Source organism: Tursiops truncatus, chromosome 17, assembly GCF_011762595.2.
Source record: "Tursiops truncatus isolate mTurTru1 chromosome 17, mTurTru1.mat.Y, whole genome shotgun sequence".
Classification (NCBI taxonomy): Eukaryota; Metazoa; Chordata; class Mammalia; order Artiodactyla; family Delphinidae; genus Tursiops; species Tursiops truncatus.
Window position 1 is genome coordinate 38,096,536 of NC_047050.1, and position 23,616 is coordinate 38,120,151.

The 23,616-nt window shown below is 42.4% G+C and overlaps 1 protein-coding gene across 7 annotated transcripts in view; it reads left to right on the plus strand.

Annotated features, from left to right (window-relative positions):
* Positions 1 to 4,827: 4,827 nt before the first annotated feature.
* The window catches only part of ESRP1 (epithelial splicing regulatory protein 1), a 57,286-nt gene continuing 38,497 nt past the window's right edge, over positions 4,828 to 23,616 (plus strand). For 5 of the 7 annotated variants that reach the window (XM_019925124.3, XM_019925125.3, XM_019925126.3 and 2 more), the window contains exons 1-8: positions 4,905 to 5,170; positions 5,679 to 5,807; positions 7,062 to 7,175; positions 10,047 to 10,161; positions 21,614 to 21,712; positions 21,857 to 21,911; positions 23,172 to 23,282; positions 23,402 to 23,534. In XM_019925124.3, coding sequence (XP_019780683.1) covers positions 5,039 to 5,170; positions 5,679 to 5,807; positions 7,062 to 7,175; positions 10,047 to 10,161; positions 21,614 to 21,712; positions 21,857 to 21,911; positions 23,172 to 23,282; positions 23,402 to 23,534 — 888 coding nt within the window. In that variant the 5' untranslated portion in view covers positions 4,905 to 5,038. Of the gene's footprint in view, positions 5,171 to 5,678; positions 5,808 to 7,061; positions 7,176 to 10,024; positions 10,162 to 21,613; positions 21,713 to 21,856; positions 21,912 to 23,171; positions 23,283 to 23,401; positions 23,535 to 23,616 lie in introns of those variants that run through there. The other 2 variants (XM_019925123.3, XM_019925127.3) reach the window with 2 other exon arrangements.

A 23,616-nucleotide genomic window follows, 5' to 3' on the forward strand; every position in this document is an offset into this window, starting at 1 on the left:
GAATCCCCGTTTTTACAGGTGAGAAACTGAGTCCTTGTAAGGCTAGGGAACATGCCCACAGCCACGAGGTAGCACGTATCAGGGCGGATTATTAAACCCATACTTTGTCCACACAGATCACCTAGAATAATTGCTATAATAAAGGTTCAGACCAGTAATTTGCTTAAATGTGTAATGCACTGAGTAATTCATAGAAAATTATATATAATGTATTTAGTTACCCTGACCATCATTTCCCCCTACCTCTCCACTTCAGAGAGATTGGATGAGTCTAGGGAGTATAAAGTGTGATCTGTTTTACAACTTCACCCAATACAAATAACTAGGAAACACCAATGGCTTGTGGTAGCCTCAGAATAGAAGCTTTTACTTTGATTCCCTCTTTTAAAAACTGAGATATAATTTACATACCATAATATTCACTTTTTAAACCGTACAATTCAGTGGTTTTTAGTATATTCACACGTTTGTACAAGCACCACCACTAACTAATTCGAGAACATTTTCATACTTTGATTCCTTTTTGAAGGCTGTTTTCTTACAGGTATGAGAGAACAACTGAGTACATGCAAGTGAGAACTCCAAGAAAGAGCTAGAGACCTCAAAACAAAACTGGAGCCAGCAAATGCAGTGCTGCTACTGTAGTCTTTAAAAGGGAGCTGCATTGCAAGTAATAAGAATATGATATCGAGGTACCACTGTGTCAATAGTCAGGCCACGGTGGGCACGTTTGTCTTCTGTCTAGTTCAAGGGCTGCTCTCTAAAAGTGGTAAGAGGAGAAGGGTCCAAGGAGCTTAATGAAGATAATTAAAGAGCAGGGTAGTAAGATTCATGATGAAAACTTTAAAGAGCTTGCAGTAATTTCGTCTAGTTATTTAAGAAAACCTTCAAGAAAAGAAAAAAGAAGAAAACCTTCAAGGATATGAAACGATTTTTATACAGAAAATAGTGACCTTTTCTTTCTCCTTCTTTCACTACGGAAAAAACAAAGAAAATGGGTTCATTCTATAGTATGGAGGATTAGGTTAACCTAGAAACTCATGAGACAGACCCTTGTTAAACACCAAATGACGGTGGCAGCAAAAAGTCCTCTGATGCTTTTAAAAAAATTATTTTTTAAGTTGCAAAGAATAGTATAAAGAATTCCTTCACTCAGATTCTACAACATTAACATTTTACACATTTGCTGTATCATTCTCTCTCCATGTATGTATATATATATGTATGTATGTATATATTTTTTCAGAATCGTTTGAGAATAAGTTGTAGACAATGATTTCCCGTTATCACTAAATACTGGGTACTTCTTAAAGGAAAGGACATTCTCTGCTGAACTACAGTAATATTACAAAAATTAGGAAATTAACAGTGATACAATATTATTTTTTAATGTTCAGACCTTATTCGATTTTTGCCTATTGTCCCAATAATGTCCTTTAAAGAAAAAAAAAGTTTGTTTTTTAAAGGAAAAAAAAAAAGTTGTTTTTTAAAGGAAAAAATAAAAAGTTTCTGGCCCAGGATCCGTATTGCATTGAGTTCTCATGTCTGGTAAATTCCTTTAATCTGGAATAGTTCTTCAGAAAATAATTTCAAGGTCTTTCATGACTTTAAGAATTTTAAGAATACAGGCCAGTTATTTTGCTGCCTGTCCTTCAACTTGGGTCTCTGTTGCTTTTAACAAAGATTCACTTCTGTTCTGAGAGTTTTAGGTGTGGTCCTTTTTTTTTTTTTTTTAACATCTTTATTGGAGTATAATTGCTTTACAGTGGTGTGTTAGTTTCTGCTTTATAACAAAGTGAATCAGTTATACATATACATATGTTCCCATATCTCTTCCCTCTTGCGTCTCCCTCCCTCCCACCCTCCCTATCCCAACCCTCCAAGCGGTCACAAAGCACCGAGCTGATTTAGGTGTGGTCTTAAGTGAAGACCATCGGTAAAAGGAGGTGCGAGGTTCCTCTCTCGTACAGACTATTCCTGCTATATTAGAACTGTTTGTAGCTGGTGGGATGGACAATAAAACGTCTTTGTATTAGGAACTGACCTTTTTGTATTACACAGTTTTCTCAGCATCCCTGCCTTTTACAGAGTTTAATTTCTTTAACAGAAGTAGTTTCGTCTGTTAGCAAAACAGACAATAATAATAATTGTATAATTAGCACCTACTCTTTTAAAAAACATTTGAGACTTAAATTACCTGTAGACTCCTATTTCCATAATCTCACCGTTGCAGTGATGAACTATGCCCTAGCTCAGGAGACAAAGAGCTGCAAAACTGGGTGGGTGTTACTCATTAAAATCATTCAACAAATATTTGAGTACCTGGTGTATGTCAAGCTCTGTTCCAAGCCCTCGGAATACATTCGAGAACAAAATAAAACAAAAACCCCTGTCCTTGTAATCTAGTTGGACAAATTAAAATTTAAATTTAAAAAATCGCACACCAGGAATCCGACTTCTTAAAGAGGAAAAAGACAAGTCTCTGAGAAAAGGGACAGCCCTGCGGTTCGATTCTAACGTGGATAACGTCGCCGAACCCCTGGCTGGTAATCAAGTTCTCAGTTTATCCAGACGCGCTACTCAAATGATTAATCCGAACACCAAAGACCTGAAAGGATCGGCGGGGCAGGACTTCCTGAACTGTTCTAACCACTTTTTCAGCAACAGTCTCCCGCCCGGTGTGGGGCCTGACCGCCCCGCGGGGACCACGCACCTGGTCTCGCGCCCCTGCGCGGCGGTACCTCCGGCGCCCGGCAAAGCCGAGCACCTGGGAATCAGTCGCGCACCGAGAAAGCCCCGCGGGGAGATGGCTCTGGGGAAACGGCTCCTCCGGCGGCCTCGCCCACTGCAATGCAATCTGGGTGGTTTTTCCAGGTCCCTCCCTGCCTCGTTCCGCGCCCAGCCCCTGCCCCCGCGGCGCCTGCGGGCCCGGGAGGGTGGCTGGGAGACACGAGGACTAGGCGGGGCTGCAGCTGCGAGCTAGCTGAGGGGCGGCGGGGGGCTCTTTCCGGCCCCCGCACCCTGAAGTCCAGGAGCCGAAAGCACGCGACGCTGGAACTCCAGCTGCGGACGAGGAAGGGTGGTACCCAGCACCCTCGTGGGCCCTTGCAAAGCTTCCTGGCCCTGGTAGAGCCCGGCCTTCTCCCGCTCTCTGGGGACGCGAGCTGCGCTACCTGTGCCGCGACCGTCGTCGCCAGCACCCTCTCCAGCCAGGAAGCGCGGCGCCGTCGGCCTCAGACTCCTAAAACCCTTCCGCCACCTCCCCACGCAGTCCGCGCTTCCTCCGCGTCAGGAAAGCCGCATCTCCAGCTTCCCCTGACATGCGTCCTGAAAGGTTCTCAGATTTGCACCTGGAGTGGGTTACTGGCGTGATAGGTGTCTGGTTGCCCGTTTTCACCTCAGGAATAAAGGGCTGGACACCTGGAGCCGAATTAGTAATACTTCAGACGGAATTGTGTTCCCAAGAAGAGATCACTTTCAAATATAAAAGCCGAAGAAACTTCATCTCTAGCGCTTTTCTCTCGAAAATGTCAACAGGACCCACCACATTGCCGTCCGACTTCGTGGCAGGGCGATGGGGGCGGTGGGTGGGTGGCAGAGGTGGGCGCTCAGGCCCCTGGGCAGATCTAACTGCGCTAGGTAGGGAGACCGCTCGGGAACTTGGCCAAATCGACACAGAAGTACAAAGAAGAAGGTATGAGGTAGAGGGCGGGAGATCAGAGCGGGGACCTGTGGAAAAATCTGGCTTTGGCCTGATTTAGGAAAACATTAGGTACTGTAGATACATTTCACTTAGGGCCCAGGGCAAATCAAAGGAAGTGGGCCCCTGCCCCGGAGGAGGCTCCAGTCTCGAGCTAGAAGCCAGGACCAAACAAGGAGTAGCAATTAAGGGAGTAGTTGAGAGAAAAGGGCGTGGGTTCCATTGTGCCTGAACTTCCTCACGGGCGACCCCCTGCTGCTTTGCGCGCCGCAGCTGAGTCCTTGGGCGTCCCTTGGTGTCTGGGCGTCCAGTCCCGCGAGTTCCGCTCAGCCGCGCGCGGGGGGTTTCACTTCCCAAGGTGGACAGTACCTCGGGGTTTGGAGGAGCGGGCGCCCGGAGAGGGGGAGGGCCCCACGGGTTTCGCCTGCTGTTTGCACTTCAAGGTGTGTTGGGCTCGGGAGAGGCTTTTCCGGTGCTTGGCAAATGCTCCCGCCACCTCCCGGCTGCCGTTGGCCGGTCCCTCCCTCCGTGGTTCGCCCTCTCGGGGCGCCGCGCCCTGGGTAGCTCCGCACCCGAGCCACACCTCTGGCCTCCTTTCGCCTCTCCGCGCCAGGCCTTTTCTCTTGACCCTTTAGGACCTCCGGCTTCGCTCCCCACAGCCGGCATTTCCCCAAGACCCCCACAGTGCGGCTACTTCCAAATGGGTAACCCGTCCCTGCGCGCCCTTTACCCCTCACCCTTTTCCCGTGCGGCCTCGGCTACCCTCTGGGTGGCAACCGCCTCTTCCCCGCCCCTCGCGTCTCCCCCTCCTCCCTTCTTGCCCTCCCCTCTCCAATCATCCAGCCATTGTCTCCCGCCCCCTCCTCCCCTTTCCCCCGGGCGGCCTCCTCCCCCACCGCTGCCACGTCGTGGTTTGAAGGAGCCAATGGGCAGGCGCCGCCAGGTGTCTCCTACCTGCACCACGTGGGGGAGGGGGAAGGGGCGGGCAGGTAGAGCCACATCCCAAAACAGAAAAGCTTTCAGCCATTGCGCGCGCCTCCCGCGGGTGCAGCCCTGCTCCAGGCTTTTTGCATAGACGCACGGGCAATTGAATACAAAAAGGGCAGGCCTCCTCCGCCCTCCTTCTCACCCCCCTTCCTGCCCTGGGTGTGGAGCTCGGGCCAGGTGTGGGCTTGGGTGGTTGGTTACCGCCTTTTGCACCAGCGGCGGCGAGGAGGGGGGGGGTGGTCGCTCTTTCTTTTTCTCTTAGAAGAGGTTTTAGCACAGGTTTCCTCGTTCTCACTTCCACCTCACCTCACCGCCTCCCGACCCCCCTTCTCCCCCTCCCCACCTATCGTCATGACGGCGTCTCCGGATTACTTGGTGGTGCTTTTTGGAATCACTGCTGGGGCCACCGGGGCCAAGCTGGGCTCGGATGAGAAGGAGCTGATCCTGCTGTTATGGAAAGTCGTGGATCTGGCCAACAAGAAGGTATTTATCCACGTTTCTGTCCAAATGATAGGAGTGGGGCAAGAGCTTGTAAAAGTTTGGGGAGTCGGTAAACAAGTGTTCTTGCTTGCCCACTTGGGAGGCTGGACCCGGGGCCTAGAGAATCCAGAATAAAACCAAACCTCTTGGCCAACCGCCTTGGAACCGTTTCAGTCCTCCAAAATCTGGCCCAGGTGGGGAGGCCGGGGGCCGCCAAGCCATGCTCTCTACCGGACGGGGGACGCCCCGGGAAGGCGGGGTGGGATCCCTGGGGGCCCAAGTGCTCACTTCCAGGGCCTTTCGGACCTGATCCGGGTGGGGGTGGGGCTGGGGGCTGGGCTGCGACGACCTCTCGGCCACTGGAGCCGCTGGCGACAAGTGAGCTTTGATTCTGAGGCCAGACCCGTCGAGAGGTGTGGGCCGCCCCAGAAGGGGAGCAAGGAAGGAGAGCGAAGGTAGAGGTTCCCAAACTGAGGAAGGGAAAACTGAACCCTAATTTTCTCCCCCGGAGGTGGGACAGTTGCACGAAGTACTAGTTAGACCGGATCAGTTGGAGCTGACGGAGGATTGTAAAGAAGAAACTAAGATCGACGCCGAGAGCCTGTCCTCGGCGCCGCAGCTGGACCAAGCCCTCCGACAGGTGACAGCCCTGGGCCGCGCCGCCCACCCCATCTTAGCCACCCGGGCGTCCCTCCAAGCCAGCACAACTCTATCAGGTCCCACGCCCTCGCCGGGCGGTCCACGCGTGTCCCCGGAGCGAGGGGACAAGACCCGGGCTTGCAGCCCCTGGTGGACCTTCTGCGAGGAGGTCGCTGCTCCTTTTCGCCTCCCAGCCCCCGGGGTCTTTGGGCCAAAACTTGCTAGCTTTCGAATTGCTTCCTGAATTATTCCTGGGGCCAGAGAATCTGCCGAGTGATGAGCGGAGTTTGAATCCTAGCGCTCCAGCTCCAGATCCCAGACCCCAGACCCCAGACCCCAGACCCCAGACCCCAGACACGCCAGCCCTCTGCCGGGTTTGGGTCTGCAGCTCAGCCCTGGGACAGGGGGCGCTGTGGTGTAGACGAGCTGTGGCGTGCTGGAGGCGGCCCCAGCTAGGTGGGAACCTGAAGGTGCCTGCTTGGGTTTAGGCTCCTGAACTCCCAAAGGCCCGGTTCCGGTTCCGCTTCTTTAGTGGCCTTGGTCCTAGCGCCGGGAGGGTTTGCAGACCCGGACATGTGAGGCTGCTCCTTGGGTCACCGTGAAAGTAGTGGAATCCCCTTACTGGGATTGAGGTGACCTAAAAACCGGCTGCTCCAGGGTGCCGACGGGTACTGGATTGCGGATAGGGCGGGGCGCTAAACACCTGTGCACAGGTGAGTGTCCGGCGCTCTCACGGCTTCTGCCCTAGCACAGGAGTTGCGAATTATAGGGGAAAGTTATCATTTCTGTGGTGTGTTACAGGAAACGTATTACTAGATTTTCCAGAGGTCTATATACACATTACCCACATTCGTATCAGAAACTGACATCTTTCTTAAGTCTAGAACATCCTAACATAAAAAATAGCACCAGAGAATGATGTAATCAGAAGGCAACTTGCTGATGAAATGAGACCTCTGACTTAAAAGTCTCGAATGGATTTATCATAGAAATAGAAGGCGGTGGGTGTTGAACGGGAGGAAGAATGCATTTACTAAATTCTCCTGTACGTAAACTGAGGATTGACTGGAAAGCTACCTATATAAAGGAAGCTACACAGTTTGTAGGAACGGAGTCTTTCTAATGTTGCCCCCAGCAGCGGTGTTCTTCACAGCAGTTAGCGCGGTTTTCTCAGGTTATAACCAAGTGGGGCCACTTTTCAGAGTTTGTAAATCCTGCATCCATTGCATCCCTGGGTGTGTTTTGTTCTTTTCAGTTTAACCAGTCAGTGAGCAATGAGCTGAATATTGGGGTAGGAACCTCCTTCTGTCTCTGTACTGATGGGCAGCTTCATGTCAGGCAAATCCTGCATCCTGAGGCTTCCAAGAAGGTAAGAGTGCTGGCTTCTCGAAAAAACGATTGGACCTTACGGGTGACTGGAGGCTTAAAAAATGGTTTATCCAAGTTTCTCCATTTTAAAAATATGCATATGAGGAGTTAGTATTTTATGGGTACAGAATTTCAGTTTGAGAAGATGACAAAGGGATGGTGGGGATTGTTGCACAACAGTGTGGATGTACTTAATGCCACTGAATTGTACACTTACAAATGGTTAAAATGGTAAATATTGTGTTGTGTATATTTTACCACAATAAAAAGGTCACAACACTTTCATAGAGATGTTTGAGATTACAGTAATTTTATAGATACCCTTTGGTGACTTAATAAAAGTTTCCTTTTTGTTTATGTCAAGTTTTTGAGATGCTTGACATTCTCTCTTTTCCAAAGCATATTAGCTGAATTTTTGACATTTAAAATAACTACAAGTAGGTAGAACTGCATTTTAATACATTGTAATATTCCCGTCTGTGTGCCTTATCCTAGAAAGGAAAGAGCAAAGAAAAATCCAATTAAAACTTTTAAATTGCAATTCTAATGATTTCATTAAAAAGTTTTGTACTCTGACTTAACCATATAACTAGTGAGATGTTAATTATAGCATGCTGTACTTTGTGTGACTTAAAGTAAATGTTCAAAACTGATTGAATTTTGTATCAAAACAATAGGGTCACCCCCATCTTTTACCTTTACTTATCTTTCTGGTATGGAAAAGAGTATGAAACAAGAAAAATACTATCTTACTGTAGATGTGATTTCTCTCTCTGGGAAGAATACTGAGGGGCTGAGAAAAAATGGTGAGCGCAGACAGCAGACCCAGTGTAATCAATCATTGCTAATATAGTTGATCTTATCAACTTAATTAATTAGAGCTGTAACTTTTTATTGTGGTAGGCAGATACTGAACTTGAAAAGGTGGAAGTAAATATTTTTAAGGAAACTTTGTGAGGTAAGTCTTGCAATGAAAAGTTTAGACTGGCGTTTGATGTCATAAGTGAGCAGTCAGTGCAGATTTTCTTTCTTTTTACTCCAATAAGGAAAAGGGAAGAAATGAACTAAATGTATAATGACAATTTTAAAAGTCTGAAGGAGAAACTCAAGTTCCTTTATCTGGAGGCTTGAAGAAAACACTCCTTTTTACATAAACCTTAGTAATTATTTGATTAAAAGGGGGGAGTATATTTTATTAATTAAATGCTAGACAAATTGCTCTACCCTTAATCCAGAAATAGATATATATGAGAATTTTTTTTCCCCTCAAACTCATATAAGGGCTAAAACTTAATCCTTCCCTACTGGGCTGGAGGAAAACAGCTGTTTTTGTTATTTTAGGTACACTGCTTTGGATGTGGGAAAACGTCCAGAGAAAAACTGAGACATTTTCCTGAGCCACTTCTATTAGGATTTTGATAAAGAAAACTAAAACAATTAATTTAGTATCATTATGAAAATAATTCTATTCATTACAGAAAAATAAGGAAATGGTAAAACATAAAAGAAAATAATCCTTCCAGTCAGAAAACATTAAAGTGGTTTTTTGAATGTGAACATAGTTGAATGTATTCTTTCAGAGTTGTAGAAAAGCCTTACTTTTACAAGGAGCATTCATACTACACAAACATTTTAGCCTACTTTAAATTTAATATAACATTTGTATCCTTCGTAAGCAGTAAATAAAATATTCAGTATTTTAAATGGATATACCTATTAAAACCAAACATTGTTGGACATTTGAGTTACTGTCATTATAAACAGCTTTTACATAAGCATTTTTGTAGGTAATCTTGAAGATTCACAGTTCTTTTGGTGACTGTTTTGGAAAATGTCACCATGATGTAGTGATACCTATTTCAAATATAGCGTGAGCAGGTCACATCTAATAGAATCCAATAAAGGAAATTTATATAGAGACATTATTACTTAAATATTATGGGTCACAAACATTAAAAAGTATTTATTTCCTTGACTTTATAATGTACAAATTCCCCATAAGTGAATACAAATTATCTTGAAATTTAAAAAAAAATCTAAATTCAGTGTAACAAAATTAAATTTTGAAAATTATTCAATGAGGATTTTTTTTTTCAGGAAAAAAAAGTGACACAATAGTATAATATTTGCTCTGACAGTTGAGCTTTGTTTAATTACGACAAGAGTGATGCTAATAGCTAAGAACGACTGGTAGCAGCTTCTCCTTTGCCGTTGAGATTTGTGATATATATATATTTTTTAAGTGTAATTTGAGTTCTCAGGTTTAGCCAAAATAATAATGGTCAGGAAAACTAATGTGGGACTATAATTTGGCACAAAAATAATCCTCTTCAGGTAATCAGGAATTTACTGTCTTAATCTAATTTTAATACACAGAATATGTATTATTAGAACCCAGTATTTTAAACTACTAGGTTTTAATAGAAAACTAAATTTTGATAAACACATAGAATCCTATGTCTAGATATGTATTGTAAACATACGCATCTGTATGAAAACTGAGAGGCTAAATACAGGGTGAAAATACAGATGGTCTAAAATAATTATGGCTAGACAAAGTACATAATGTTATCAAACAGAAAATATAATAGCCCAAATGTTTTATAGCTTCAGAACTGTTTTGAATGGAATACATAATGGAGCACAAACGTATAATCTAGTGCCTTAAAATAAGATGAATTTTTCTTCCATGAGACTTTTATGTAGGATGTAATACTGTAACAGAAAATGAAGACACTCTAATGTTTAACTTAAAAATATTTTTTTAAATTGTGGTAAAATATACTTACATTCAATTCTTAGGTTCCCAATCATTAGGGAATCACTGAACTAAATTTATCTAGTTAACAGTGTCTACCTTGTCCCTCCTCAGAATGTATTATTGCCTGAATGCTTCTATTCCTTTTTTGATCTTCGGAAAGAGTTTAAGAAGTGTTGCCCTGGTTCACCTGATATTGATAAACTGGATGTTGCAGCAATGACAGAGTGTATCCTTTAAGTGATGACCCAGGAATCATTTGAAAAGACAGCTCCAGAAAACAATGGCAATTCAAGAAACTTTAAAACATTTTTAACTTTGACAGTGCATGAAAATTGACTTGTCCAAAATTTGTCTACTGTGCTAGGAAAAATGGTGCAATTACTGGCGTCTTTCAAAGTAGTTATAATTTACTGAATTTGAATAGTGATTTAGATGGATTTAGACATGGATTTTTGTTAGGTGAAAACATCTAAAATAGAATTCAATTTTGGATTATGGGAGTGGTTTTGTTTTGTTTTTTCAGTTGATGAATTGATAAATGATAAAATTGATAAAAGAATGTGGTGAAGACCACATTCTTTGCCAATTCTAAGGCCACTTGTTCTTGATTATCTTGGTTTTAGGGTTTATTTCATCTTCTTTTGAATGGATAAAAATTTTTTAAAGTTTGGATGTATACTCTTGACAAACAGCTGTTCATTGGCACCCCTTTTAACCTTCTCTGGGTTTGTCAAATACATGTAGATTGTGGTAATTATTACAAGCCATCTTTTGAGATGATAAGATGAAGCTGAGATTGTACCCCAAATTCTTTCATAACCAAGAAAATATATCTGATGCATTATGTATTGTAAAAGTAAATTTTATAATCACAAATCTTGTCATGAATGACCCATCATCTTTCATCCAGTAAGTCTTTAAAGTGCTAACTAATAAGAGTCATGTGCTAACATATCAGATGTAACACTGAGTAACAGAAGTGTTGGAGACTCGCCCAAAGCCACTATGAGAATCATCATGAAGTCAGATTCAAGTTATTTTCATGAACGTGGGGGTATAGATGTTTATTCTAAAAATTTCTCATCCATTTTCAGGTGCTAAAGCTTGATTTTTGTTTTATTTCAAAATTTCTTGATGTGAAAGGTTGTTTGGATATTTTTCCTAACCATTTGTAAACAGATCAGACCCATTTTATTTGCCTTCTTGGAAGTAGGTAGCTAGAATTTTGGTGTAGCTGATTTAGCTACTAGTTAATTACTGGTTTAGCTCCCAGCAGTGCCGGGAGAAGGGTAGAATAAGCGCATTTGAGTGAATTCTTACAAGTTTCATTAGAAGGTTGGGACAGTAGAAAAACTTGCTATGTGTTTTGTTGGTTTAAATGCTGTATGAATTAGCTCAGGCTGCCATAACAAATACCATAGACTGGGTGGTTTATTAGCAACAGATACTTATTTTCTCACAGTTCTGGAGTATGGGAAGTCCAAGATCAGGGTGGCAGCAGGTTGACTTCTGGTGAGGGCTCTTTCTGGCTTTCAGATAGCTGCCTCTTCCCTGTGTCTCAAATGGCGGGTAGGGGGAGAGGCATGGCCAGGAGTGTTGGGAGAGGTATCTTTCTTTTCCTGTCTTTATAAGGCCACAGGCCTAACAGATTAGGGCTTCTTCCTTATGGCCTCATTTAACTTTAATTGCCTCCTAAATACTCTATCCCCAGATACAGTCACATTGGGGGTTGGGGCTTAAACACATGAATTTTGGGGAGGGACAACAATCCCATCTATAGCAAATGCTAAACCATTTAATGTGCTGGTACAAAATAGAGAATGAAAAATTCTGGCAAAGTGTTAGTAGATATTGAAGGGAAAGTGTAATAAGTTAATTTAGAAAAAGACAACTTGAGTAGGAAAGACAGTATATTAAGAACCGTTTATCCCTGACTGCTCTGTTTTCTCTTTTAGCAAAGAAACTCTTTCCCTAGTAATTGTAGGTCAGAGATTAGTAAAAATTTCCATAGCTACAAATAAGAGTTCTTATATTTAGGTATTTTGGTTTTCTCAATGTGTTCACAGCTCAGAGAGCTTGTTAAAAGGTTACCTATTTTTTTTCTCCTTGGTTTCTTCTTAAGAGCTTCACGTATATACGATTTGGGGTTATTAGTAAACATCTTCAGTATGGTAACCTGGGCTTTTTACTTGCTCTATGCTGTCTTACCTGCACAATATATACGTACTTTTTAAAAGTACTATATACCTTTATATAGTTTTTGCATTGTCTGCCCTTAAAGGTGACCTAAGGTGAATGGGTAAGCTATGCTGATTATTTTTTCTGTCATTCCTTTTTATCTTAGCTCTGTAACTGTTTGTTGGCAGTTTTATTTTTCAGGTACCATGGAGAGGAAAATCAGAAATATTTGACTACAGTAAACAGGTGAATTGTGAATAAAGCTAAGCTGGCCTTCATTTCAGCCATATAACACCTGACATTTGAGGAAGGATCTCATGACCATTAAGTAATGCATTCATTGAAAAATTAGGGAATTTTTCTGTTTATTTTAAAACAGCCTAATTTTAGCCTAGTTTCTTTGGACTTACATTGGAAGTCTTAGCTTTTTTAGTCTTATTGACAATCAAAAAGTGGATTTTTGGTTTTTGTTTTGTTTTTGGCCGCACCGCATGGAATGTGGGGATCTTAGTTCCCCGACCAGGGAAGGATCCCATGGCCCCTGCAGTGCAAGAGTGGAGTCCTAACCACTAGACTGCCAGGGAATTCCCCCCAAAGTGGATCTTAATCTTAAATGTTTTTATTAGTGTTTTATTTGCATACTTCTTTCCCATTTAACAGGTAAGAAATGTTGTTAAGCCTTTCTATCTGTGGTTTTTGTTTTATGTTGCTGCTGTGATCAGTTACTTTATGACTCTTAGTCAGAGGATTCATTATTTCCCTGACTAGGCCATCAAACTAGTTCCTCAGGTCAAAGACAATCATACCAGATTTGACTGTGCAGAGGATTTCTACAACGTCTGAACTAAAGAGCTGTCCAATTCTCTCAGACCACTAAACATTTTCCTTTCTAATATGGAAATGGCACTGGATTTGGAAACATAAAGGTACTCATTACGCATCCTTGATGGTTTTGCCAAGTAGCTGGAGAGTCATTTGCTCCAGAGGGATTACCTGTTCCACCAGGTAACCAGCGAGGGAGGGAGAGAGGCTCTTGCCAACCCTCAGAAAGGAACAAGTAAGAATTTGCAGCTTTGCTTCCTTGGGAAAGTTACTGGCCTTCTCCAAGCCTCACTTTCATCTCAGGTAGTCCCCAGTGAAAGCTTTGTGAACCGTGGGTGCTATGTAAATGAAGTAGTATGACCACTTTGATAAAAGAAAAGGTTTAGGCATTTCTTGAATGCAGTCTTCGTTCTTATTTTAGCACATATGTTCCTCTTTTGTCCTTGTGTTGGTTCTAAAACCATTTGTGGTGTTAGAGTTGATCCTCTCTGAGTTATTCCAGCTGCAGTATTGTTACCTGCTTTGAGTTATGCAGTCCTAGCTGGAAAGAAGACCTCATTTAGCAGGTGAACTGTGGGTGGCATTTTGTAAGCTTTTTACTTAATCATGTGAGGTGGTGAGGGTGTGATGATAGGAATTGGGGCCCATGTGATTTTTTTTTTAAAGGAAGAAATTTATCATAGATCCCTTGGGGAAATTAATGCTAGTTGTCCCCTGCTGAAAGTACATTTTGATTATGAGGCTATTTGTATAATGACTTATCTGTTGTTTAAAAAAAAAACAAACCTATTTCCCCCAACGGTATTGGATGGAATTACTTCCTCCTGGTTTCTTAACCTATTTTTTGTTAGCTTTGTAACTCATGAGCTGATTTATTCTCCTTGATCAAGACCTCTGCCGTTGTGTTTATTTCATTTTGCCAAGCCTTTACTAAGAACTCATTTTAAATGAAGTATGGCCTTGTCCAGAGAGCAGGTGAAAGAAGAGAACTGTCTATCAACTGGGTGCTCACTATTTATCCCATCAGTAGCCTCCCGAGAGCCCAGTGGAGGAGGTATTGTCCCCTTTTCATAGCTAGGGAAACTGAGGCTTAGAGATTTTATCTTAAGTTAGAAGTGTCAGCATTTGAACCTGAGTCTGACTGCAAACAGTCTGCTTGTTAACTAGGGGATAATATTCTAGAATTCATAAAGATTATCTGAGGGTGGGGTTGGCTGTTTAAATAGATTATCTCCCTTATAAGTTTATAGTCTGTTTCCTGAGACTAAACTATTCAGGAGAAAAGGGAAGTTAATTTTGTAAAATTTCAATCTAGTTGTAGGGTATTGCATCCATATGTGCTGTTTGATATTATAAGCATATGCCGTTTCGCTAGTGCAGCTTTCCATTAACAGGGCAAAAAAAAAAAATCACTAAACCACTCTTGTCTACCCATCCAAGTGTTAGTAGGGGTGTGTGTGTCTTTCCCTGTGTTTGTGTTTCACCACTTCTTGTTGGGGGTATACGATATGTGTTTCTGTGGGCGTGCTACTGACACAGTGACGAGGGCAAGTTTTTCCCGTATATTAAAGATGGAGATAATAGCCTTACTAGCAGAGTGGTTAAGAACACGAGCTCTGGAGTCAGATTTACTGGGGATGAATTTACTGTACCTCTCAGCCCCAGTTTTCCCATCTTAAAATGGGCATAACTACTGCAAGGAATAATGAGCTAGTACATGAAACCACTCAGCCACTGCCTGCCCTACTGTGTGCTCTCCAGTGTCGACTGGGTTGTAGCATGTCTCCAAAGAAGAAAGCCATCTGCCAAAGACTGAAAGGACTTCCTTATTAATTTAAGACCTTATCTAAACTATCTTACGCCTAAAGAATTTTTTCCTAATCTTTCGTGAGACTGGTTATAGATCTTTTAAAACATCAGCTACATGTTAGTACAGGTAAGCTTCAGGGTTTAGCTTCTCCATATGTAAAAATAGTGTGTGCGAGTGTGGTTCATTCTGCACTTACGTGCTTATTTGTTATGACTAGTTGAACTGGGCCTTTGCAGTCGCAAAACCTTCATTGCTCTTAGAAAGTGGACGCAGATGCTGAATCCTCCTTGGCACCTTTCTGCGTATGAAAGGGATTTTAAGTATCACCAAGTGTACAGTTAAGTTGGGTTAGTAGTTGACCTTGTTGGCTAGAGGGGGGAAGAAATGATCTTTGGCACCACATCGGTATGATGTGAGCTAAACTGGCGAATACTCTGGTATGTGGTCTGTAATACGTTAGGTGACTAGAGATACTGTATATCCTTGGCCAGCACTCAGTTGTTATGTTAATTTTGTGTGGTTTATTTTGATTATAAAATAATTTACTTTTAAAATGTGAGTTTCGGAATTCCAGGATAGTTTTTTTGTTTTAGAAGGCTTTGGAAGACATTATCATGGAGTCTCCCTTTCCTAATTTATTTATGCCATATAAATGTCTTTTTCTAAAGCAGAAATTTTTATCTTTTTTTTTTTTTTTGCATTAGTTCCTACTTCTACCTTATTTCTTCGAAGGTATAATTGACTTGTCAGTTTTGCGCTTTGTTAACAATAATACCTCCTGAAGTAATATTTGGTAGGATGGATCTCGCTTTTTTTGTTTGTTTTTCCCCCTCTTGGAAAGAGTAAGCTTCTGAGGAATAGAGTTAAAACTATGGTTTTAGATTCCCCAGCATTTATTACTGGTATAAAGAAAGTTTTTGTTGCTTTGGCTCTTAGTTACATTCTTTTACACTGGCATTCTTTTTTCTTTTTTTTTTTTTTTTTAATATTTATTTATTTATTTATTTTTGGCTGCGTTAGGTCTTCGTTGCTCCATGCGGGCTTTCTCTAGCCATGGCGAGCGGGGGCTACTCTTCGTTGCTGTGCGTGGGCTTCTCATTGCCGTGGCTTCTCTTGTTGCAGAGCACAGGCTCTAGGCATGCGGGCTTCAGGAGTTGTGGTTGTGGCTCATGGGCTTTAGAGCGCAGGCTCAGCAGTTGTGGCACACGGGCTTCGTTGCTCCGCGGCATGTGGACTCCTCCCGCACCAGGGATTGAACCCGCGTACCCTGCATTGGCAGGCGGACTCCCAACCACTGCACCACCGGGGAAGTCCCTACACTGGCATTCTTGATTTGCTTCTTTCAAAGCTCATTTTAAAATATAGCAGGTTATTTATAGAACCTGTTTTTTATTATTTATTTATTTGGCCATGCGGCAGGTTTGAGGGATCTTAGTTCCCCTACTAGGGGTCAAACCCTTCCCCCTGCAGTGGAAGCATGGAGTCCTAACCACTGGACCGCTGCAAAAGTCCCTAGAACCTGTTTTTTAAATTATACAGCTCCTATAAGGGTAATTTATCACTTTCTGTTTTTTCCTTCATATAATTGTAGGAAATTCAGTTCTTAGTTGGAGCACGATTTCAACTTTTCTCATGACATTTTATGCTTGCTATTCCTTTGTTCCTTTAGCATAGGAATTTTAATGAAAAATGTCTGGCAATATGGGCAGTTGTGTTACTCTTATAAAAGAGTAAACAGAGTAGAACGGGAAGAAACAAACTTGTTGTCTGGGGGGGCGGGGCGGTGTTTAATGGCAATGAAAAATGGCTTTGAGTTGGAATTTTGAATTGGGATGCAATTTTAACATAGTTTAAACTTAATTGCTCCACAGTGTATTTTTATATGTGTGCTTCATTTATTTATTCATTCATTCATTTATTTATTTACTTTTGCGGTACGCAGACCTCTCACTGTTGTGGCCTCTCCCGTTGCGGAGCAACAGGCTCCAGACGTGCAGGGTCAGCGACCATGGCTCACGGGCGCAGCCGCTCTGCGGCACGTGGGATCTTCCCAGACCAGGGCACGAACCCATGTCCCCTGCATCGGCAGGCGGACTCTCAACCACTGCGCCACCAGGGAAGCCCTATTTTTATTTATTTTAAAATTTTTATTTATTTTGGCTGCGTTGGGTCTTAGTTGTGGCACGTGGGATCTTCTCTAGTTGCGGTGTACAGGCTTCTCTCTAGGTACGGTGTGTGGGCTCCAGAGTGTGCGGGCTCAGTAGTTGTGGCACACGGGCTCCCTAGTTGTGGCTTGAGGGCTCAGTCGTTGCGGCGTGTGGGCTCAGTTGCCCTGTGGCTTGTGGGCTCAGTTGCCCTGTGCCCTGTTGCCCTGCGGCGTGTGGGCTCAGATGCCCTATGTGGGATCTTAGTCCCCCAACGAGGGATTGAACCTGCATCCTCTGCACTGGAAGGTGGATTCTTAACCACTGGACCACCAGGGAAGCCCCCTATGTGTGCTTCTTTTAGATAGAAACTAAGAACTTACTTTTAAAGAGAGGTTATTTACCTGGGAAAACTGAGTGTTCTGAAACCAAATGTGTCCATTTTCCGCAGTCAGAAAAGGTAACTTCTTTTGAATGGATAAGTTAATATTGATGGACTTTGTGGCACTGAGGAAACGTTCCTTCTGTTCAACTATAGGCGAAGTCTCAGGACTTGTCTAAGTTCTGTGTAAATGCAGCAATTTGCTCAGTTGTATCCTGACATGCTCATTTTGTTCCCACCATGTCTGGCTTTACTCTTCCTCGTTTCCTCATGGCGTTTCTCATTGCAAAGCTGGCTAAGCCTGTTGGTGCTGTTGTGGCTGCCTCAAGGGCAGAATGACTAAGTTGCGTGACAACCATAAATCAGGAGGCACAGACTCATCTTTCCTTCTCTCAAGATCAGACGTGCAGCAAGTAATTGAATATATAATTATAAATTGATAGGAGAAGGAATCGGTACTAAAAGTTTTTTCTCACTCCCGTTTATTTATTGTTCATGCTACATTCTGGTAAGAATTATGAAAAACTGAATGAACCTTCTGAAGACAGTGGTGTGAGTGGGTGGGTGGTTTGGGCATGCAGGAGGTTGGGTGACTTTTAAAAGTTGCTGGGAGCTTAGAGCTGCTGATCTTCCTGGTGTGTGATGACTTGAAGGGAAACATGTTGGGACGTGTTACGTGGGACCAAGTTAGCCAAATGTCTAGAACGTATTCTTAATTTAAAAAGTAGACTTCAGTAAAATCTTCAGCTGCAAATCTATTCTACAGAGACAGGATACTTTACGTTGTTGCTTTTTCACTTGGCTTTCATATCATACATTTAGAAAGCTTCTCACAAACTATTGCTCAAAACAAAACAAATTAAGCAAAACTTCTTCTCTTGGTGCAGGGAATTACAGACACATTGTCAAATCAGAGCTGGGAAACTTGAATGAGTTACAGAACTTCTCTCAATCCTAGTTTCATCTGTTTGGTTTTACTGTTATCTACCTGGCAGGGCTACTGCAAAAATAGGAGGAAATAGAGTGTTTGGCACAAAATGGTGTGTAGTAAATGCCGTCATTATGTCAGTAGAGTCTTAGAAGTAATAGGTGCTGTGGTAGATGGAAAGAGATCAGAGGAAAGCGGACCTGTGCTCAGGAAATGCATAATACAGTTGAAGAGAGTAATATTTTGTAGGAATAGTATCTAATCAACTCTTAACTTGATGGTTGTGACCTAGAGCAGTTAGGGAAGACTTTGGTGTTGAGTGGGAGTGATCCGTGGTCTAATTTGGTTAAGGGATTAAGAAGATAAGAGGGTTTTATAGGGGAGTTACCTGAGCAAAGGTGAGAAAGTTTATGCCTCTTGTCATTGATAGAGGAGAAAAAACTGGTTTGAATTGAATATAGTTTCCAGTTCCTTCAAAGCTTAATTTTTCCCCAAGATTCTGTTTTGGGATAGAAAGTTACGATGTGGCAAACGTTCCTGTGGCATTCTCTGTTTTCGGCAATTTTCATTCCTCTAGGTCAGAAGTGAGCAAACTTTTTCAGTAAAGGGCTAAAGCGTCAATGTTTTAGTTTTTTTGCAGGCCACGTACAGTCTCTGCTCATTCTTTCTTTACAATCTTTTAAAAAATGTAAAAGCCGTACTTTTCTCTGGGCTGCACAAAAATAGGGTGAGGATCAAGGGTTGACTCTTGCTGTGTTTTCATCCATGTTCCTTACGGTGTAGGGTGTGCGTGCTTGCGTGAGTGTGTGTGTGTGTGTGTGTGTTTGTCTCTGCTGATAGGGGTTTTGCCACAGCATCAGGTTGGTCCTTATGCAGTGTTTCCTTGGTGAGATTTCTTCAAAATTTCTATCTAGTAATGGTCTCCTACATGTAAAAGTTGTCTCTGAATCAATAGATGGCAAGGGGTTAAGTTGCCACTCTTGGGAGATGTTGGCTTATACCTGCGGTTCTCAACCTGGGCTGGGTTTTACCCACCTGGGGACATTTGACAATGTCTGGAGACATATTTTTTGTTTTGTTTTGTTTTTGTTTGTTTGTTTGTTTTTTGCTGTATGCGGGCCTCTCACTGTTGTGGCCTCTCCCGTTGCGGAGCACAGGCTCCGGACGCGCAGGCTCAGCGGCCATGGCTCACGGGCCCAGCCGCTCCGCGGCATGTGGGATCTTCCCGGACCGGGGCACGAACCCGTGTCCCCTGCATCGGCAGGCGGACTCTGAACCACTGCACCACTAGGGAAGCCCTGGAGACATTTGTAATTGTTATTACTGGAGGTAGGTAGAGGTCAGCATGCTACTAAAAATCCTATAGTACACAGGACACTGCCCCACCCCCCCAACAAAAAATTATCTGCCCTATGTGCCACTAATGCTGAGGTTGGGAAACACTGGCTTATACAATGGCATTGGTCTCCATTCCTTTGATATGTTTCTCTTTACTTCATTGTACGCCCTTATAAGGCTGAAAGTGATATTAGAATTGCAGGGTTCCAGACATTTGGTGGCAGAGTTTACATGATAAACTATAGCTAGTCACAGCTCTTCTTTCTTAGTTCTGTAAGGATCCATAAAGTCCCTCCCATCTCCCCAGAAAACTTGGGGCAGTTGTCTCCCTAAAGCATCTTCATCCTTTGGCTCCAGTTTTTCTGTCCTATCATTATGTTCTTTGAAAATGGCGCTGAATTAATAAATACTTCATAGTACAGCTTCCCAAGGAAAATCATTTTAATGACCCCAGTCAGTGGTCATTGCTCTGTTGCTTGAACATCTCTTGGGATTGATTTTCTAATCCCTCAGTGGGGAGCACATTTATTTCATCACTAGATGATTGATGTAAAGGGCGGGACTGCAGGGGGAAATGCAGAAATTATCCACCATTTGAGCTTGATGATTATCCTGTGAGCCTACAAATAGGCATCTGGTGAGTTCAGATTTTTTAGTCATAAATGTGACCCTCTTAAAGTGTGATTATCATAAGTTATGGAAGTTGATCACCTGAGGGTTCTAGGAAGAGCGGGGAGAGCATCACGTATTAAATGCCTGCGTTGTGTCCTGGGCTTGTTTTATCTCATTTAATCTTCACAAGAGCCCAGGGAGGTAAAGATTATCACAACTTTGGCTTTACAGGTAAGCTGAAGTTTAGTGGGGTTAAGTAATTTGCCAAGGAACATATGGCTGCCTTTCTACATGCAGCGTATTTAATTACAGAGAAATGTAACCGGTTGAGAGATGACACACAAATGAATTTGCTTAGCATGTCTCTTTACTGGAGAAAGACAAGAGGAAGCTGTGGGGATGAAATAGAAAGGAATTTTGAATTGAGAATAGAATATTACTCATTCAGAAGATTGGCTATAATTCTTGGTGGGGAGAAATCCCTGAGTTGTTTTTACATTGTATCCTTTTTGTTTGCAGTAAAATAGTACCTACCGACTTTTTCTTAATATTTGTCTTCACATTTTACCCTACTTACAAAATACCAGTCAGGAAACATTTTTATAAAATAAGGCAAACATCTTAATAACCACCACTCAGATGGCTGTTTTCATTTTAAACTCGAGAAAAGATAGAGTCCCATAGTATTATTTGTTATGTGCATTGTACTACATTATTAAACTTAGGCAAAACTTGATGGAAATCTCTTCTGGTTGCACCCTCAAACCCAACTTGAGCCATGCATTTCTTTAAAAGCCATGTTTCCTGGCTTACCCAAACAGTGTACTCACTTAATCAAAAGCTACATTAGCCATTGTTGTCTCTGAGTGCTTGAACCGTTTCTACACATCTACTCTAAAAGGACAAGCATTTGCTGTCATCCAAGATGGGTGTGTTACGGGGTTCCAAAAATCTTCTAGAAGGGAGTTCTGGATAAAAATGGAGTCAGACATGTTTTCAGTAATCTGAAGTGTTTTGAACATTGGGCTTAAAAAAGTCATTTAATACCTTGTGGTCTTGAAGGATGTAACTGTATCTTTAAGTCAGCATGGTCATTGCCTTGTGTGTGTTGTAAAGACAGGGTAGGAATTCTGTTAACTTTGTTGTACGCTTCATGGTTTGACGCTAAAGTGCTCAATATTCATGCATTTGCTACCACTCAATAAACATTTTATTCCCGGTATTATTATTCCTGGTAATCCTCAGGACAGGATTGATTTGGCCATCTTAGCCCAATAGGGCAATTGGACACTTCAGGAAGCCTGGGTGAAGTCCAGACTGATGGGAAGCAGCTATTCTGAGATTTCAAAGAATTGTCAATCAAGATGCATTTTACTTGGCTTCTTGGCTCCATGAGAGTTTAATTTTGGGTAAAAGCAACCTCATTTTACCTCCCCAAAATGCTTCCTTAACTTAATCTCCCAGGTTTAAATTTCGAGAAGAATAGTTCAGCCTCCGGGTATGGAGCCTGTCAAGTTGAAGATATGGGAAATATAATTTTAGCAATGATTTCAGACCCTTATAGTAAGTATTGGTGTTGTAACAATGCGGGCCTAGTATCTGATTCCATCTACTTTCCCTCTCCTATACTTCTGAATCGCCACCACCCTCCCCCTCGGCTTTGTCTCCCTGATAGCTAAAATGATGACTTGTATGTTCTCATTCTAGATCACAGGTTTTCAGATCCAGAAAGAGTAAATTACAAATTTGAAAGTGGCACTTGGTAAGTACTTGAATACTATTCCATTTGAGCCTTTTAATGTGTTTTTATTCATATTGTGATATTTAACTCCTGTTATATTTTAGTAACTTTACTAAACCTTTTGGGTATCCATTTTTAAATAATAGGTCATTTGTTAAAGAAGATTGTATTTTAAAGTAAGCTCGGATGTTGGGATTAACATTTAATGAAATATTTGTATCCTTAGTCACTATGACTTTAGGTCCATCATAAGTTTGTGTTGTTTGTGTCTGCGATTCTGATTTTAGCCTCTCTGAACTGTCCATCCTCACTGGAAAACTTCCAAAGGAAAAAATCATAGGCTTTAAAAGAGTTCACAAGGTTTTTACTGAGATAATTTTAAGTACGTTCTATCAGCTCCTACTTTAAAGCAAAGGAAATAACTGGGGAGAAGTATGAAATGCTGGTATCTCTGTTTGTGATCACAAGTCGACCTATTTAAGTTTGTAAATCACTGCAGTGAATTTCATGAGATTGCTTGGTGCCTGAAGTGAACAGAAACTTCTGACATGTTTGCCCATAAGAGAGATGTTGAGGCCTATTTAGTTGTGGAGAAAGTGACTCATTAGGAAATGTCCTAGGAGTACTGAACATATAAATATGAGAGGAATAGAACATCAGAAGGTGTCAAAGTATAGAATAGGTGATTTAGAAATGACTCATTAAGGTGTGGGAACTCCCAAGCATTTCTGTAAAGGCTCTCTGTGATGCCTCCGTTTGATAGGGGAGATATTGTAATGGCAGACTTCTCACCATGTGCACACATGACCCATGTGGGTTAATTACCAGCTTTAGGTGGATCTTAAGTTTTGCTGTCAAACTGGATTTAAACCCCACTGGTGTACTAGCCCGATCAGAGAAGGAATTTAAACCCATCCTTCTCGGCTGTAGGAACTTACAGGCCATGAGAGTATTGGGAGAACTTTACTTCCTATGAATTGTTGCTGCGTTCTTTTGAGAACAAGGAAGTAGCAACTCAGCTGATAGGTGGTTTGCTGGGTGAGCAAGCTGTGCTGAACTGGCATGGGCAGTTGCCTCTGTATAGTAAACCACCTAAAGAATACTTTGAACTGTGCCCAGATAATTTTTGAGGTTATGAGGTAAGTTGGGCAGTACTACAAGTCTGTCTGAACTCCAAAGAAATAATACCTCAAGTGTCAATAGGCCAGTTGTCTTCTGGGGGTAATAGGTCAGACTGCCTAGCATTAATCATGCAGCCTGACGTTTTGCTTGAATCTGCAGCAGCAAGATGGAACTTATTGATGACAACACAGTAGTCAGGGCACGAGGTTTGCCATGGCAGTCTTCGGATCAAGATATTGCAAGATTCTTCAAAGGACTCAATATTGCCAAGTTGGTTTTCCTTAATCTCTATTTTATTTAACAATCCCAAAGGGATAATAGATTTTCTGTCATTTTCTCCTCACTGTTCGTTTTTTTTCCTATTGCTTTCTGTTCTGTTAATTTCAAAGGGGAGGTGCAGCACTTTGTCTGAATGCCCAGGGTCGAAGGAACGGAGAAGCTCTGGTTAGGTTTGTGAGTGAGGAGCACAGAGACCTAGCACTCCAGAGGCACAAACATCACATGGGGACCCGGTACATTGAGGTATGTGCTCACAACCTGACATGTGACACCCTGACCACCCTGGCATCTTGAATGAGTGTTCACATCAGAAGGCTCAGAAACT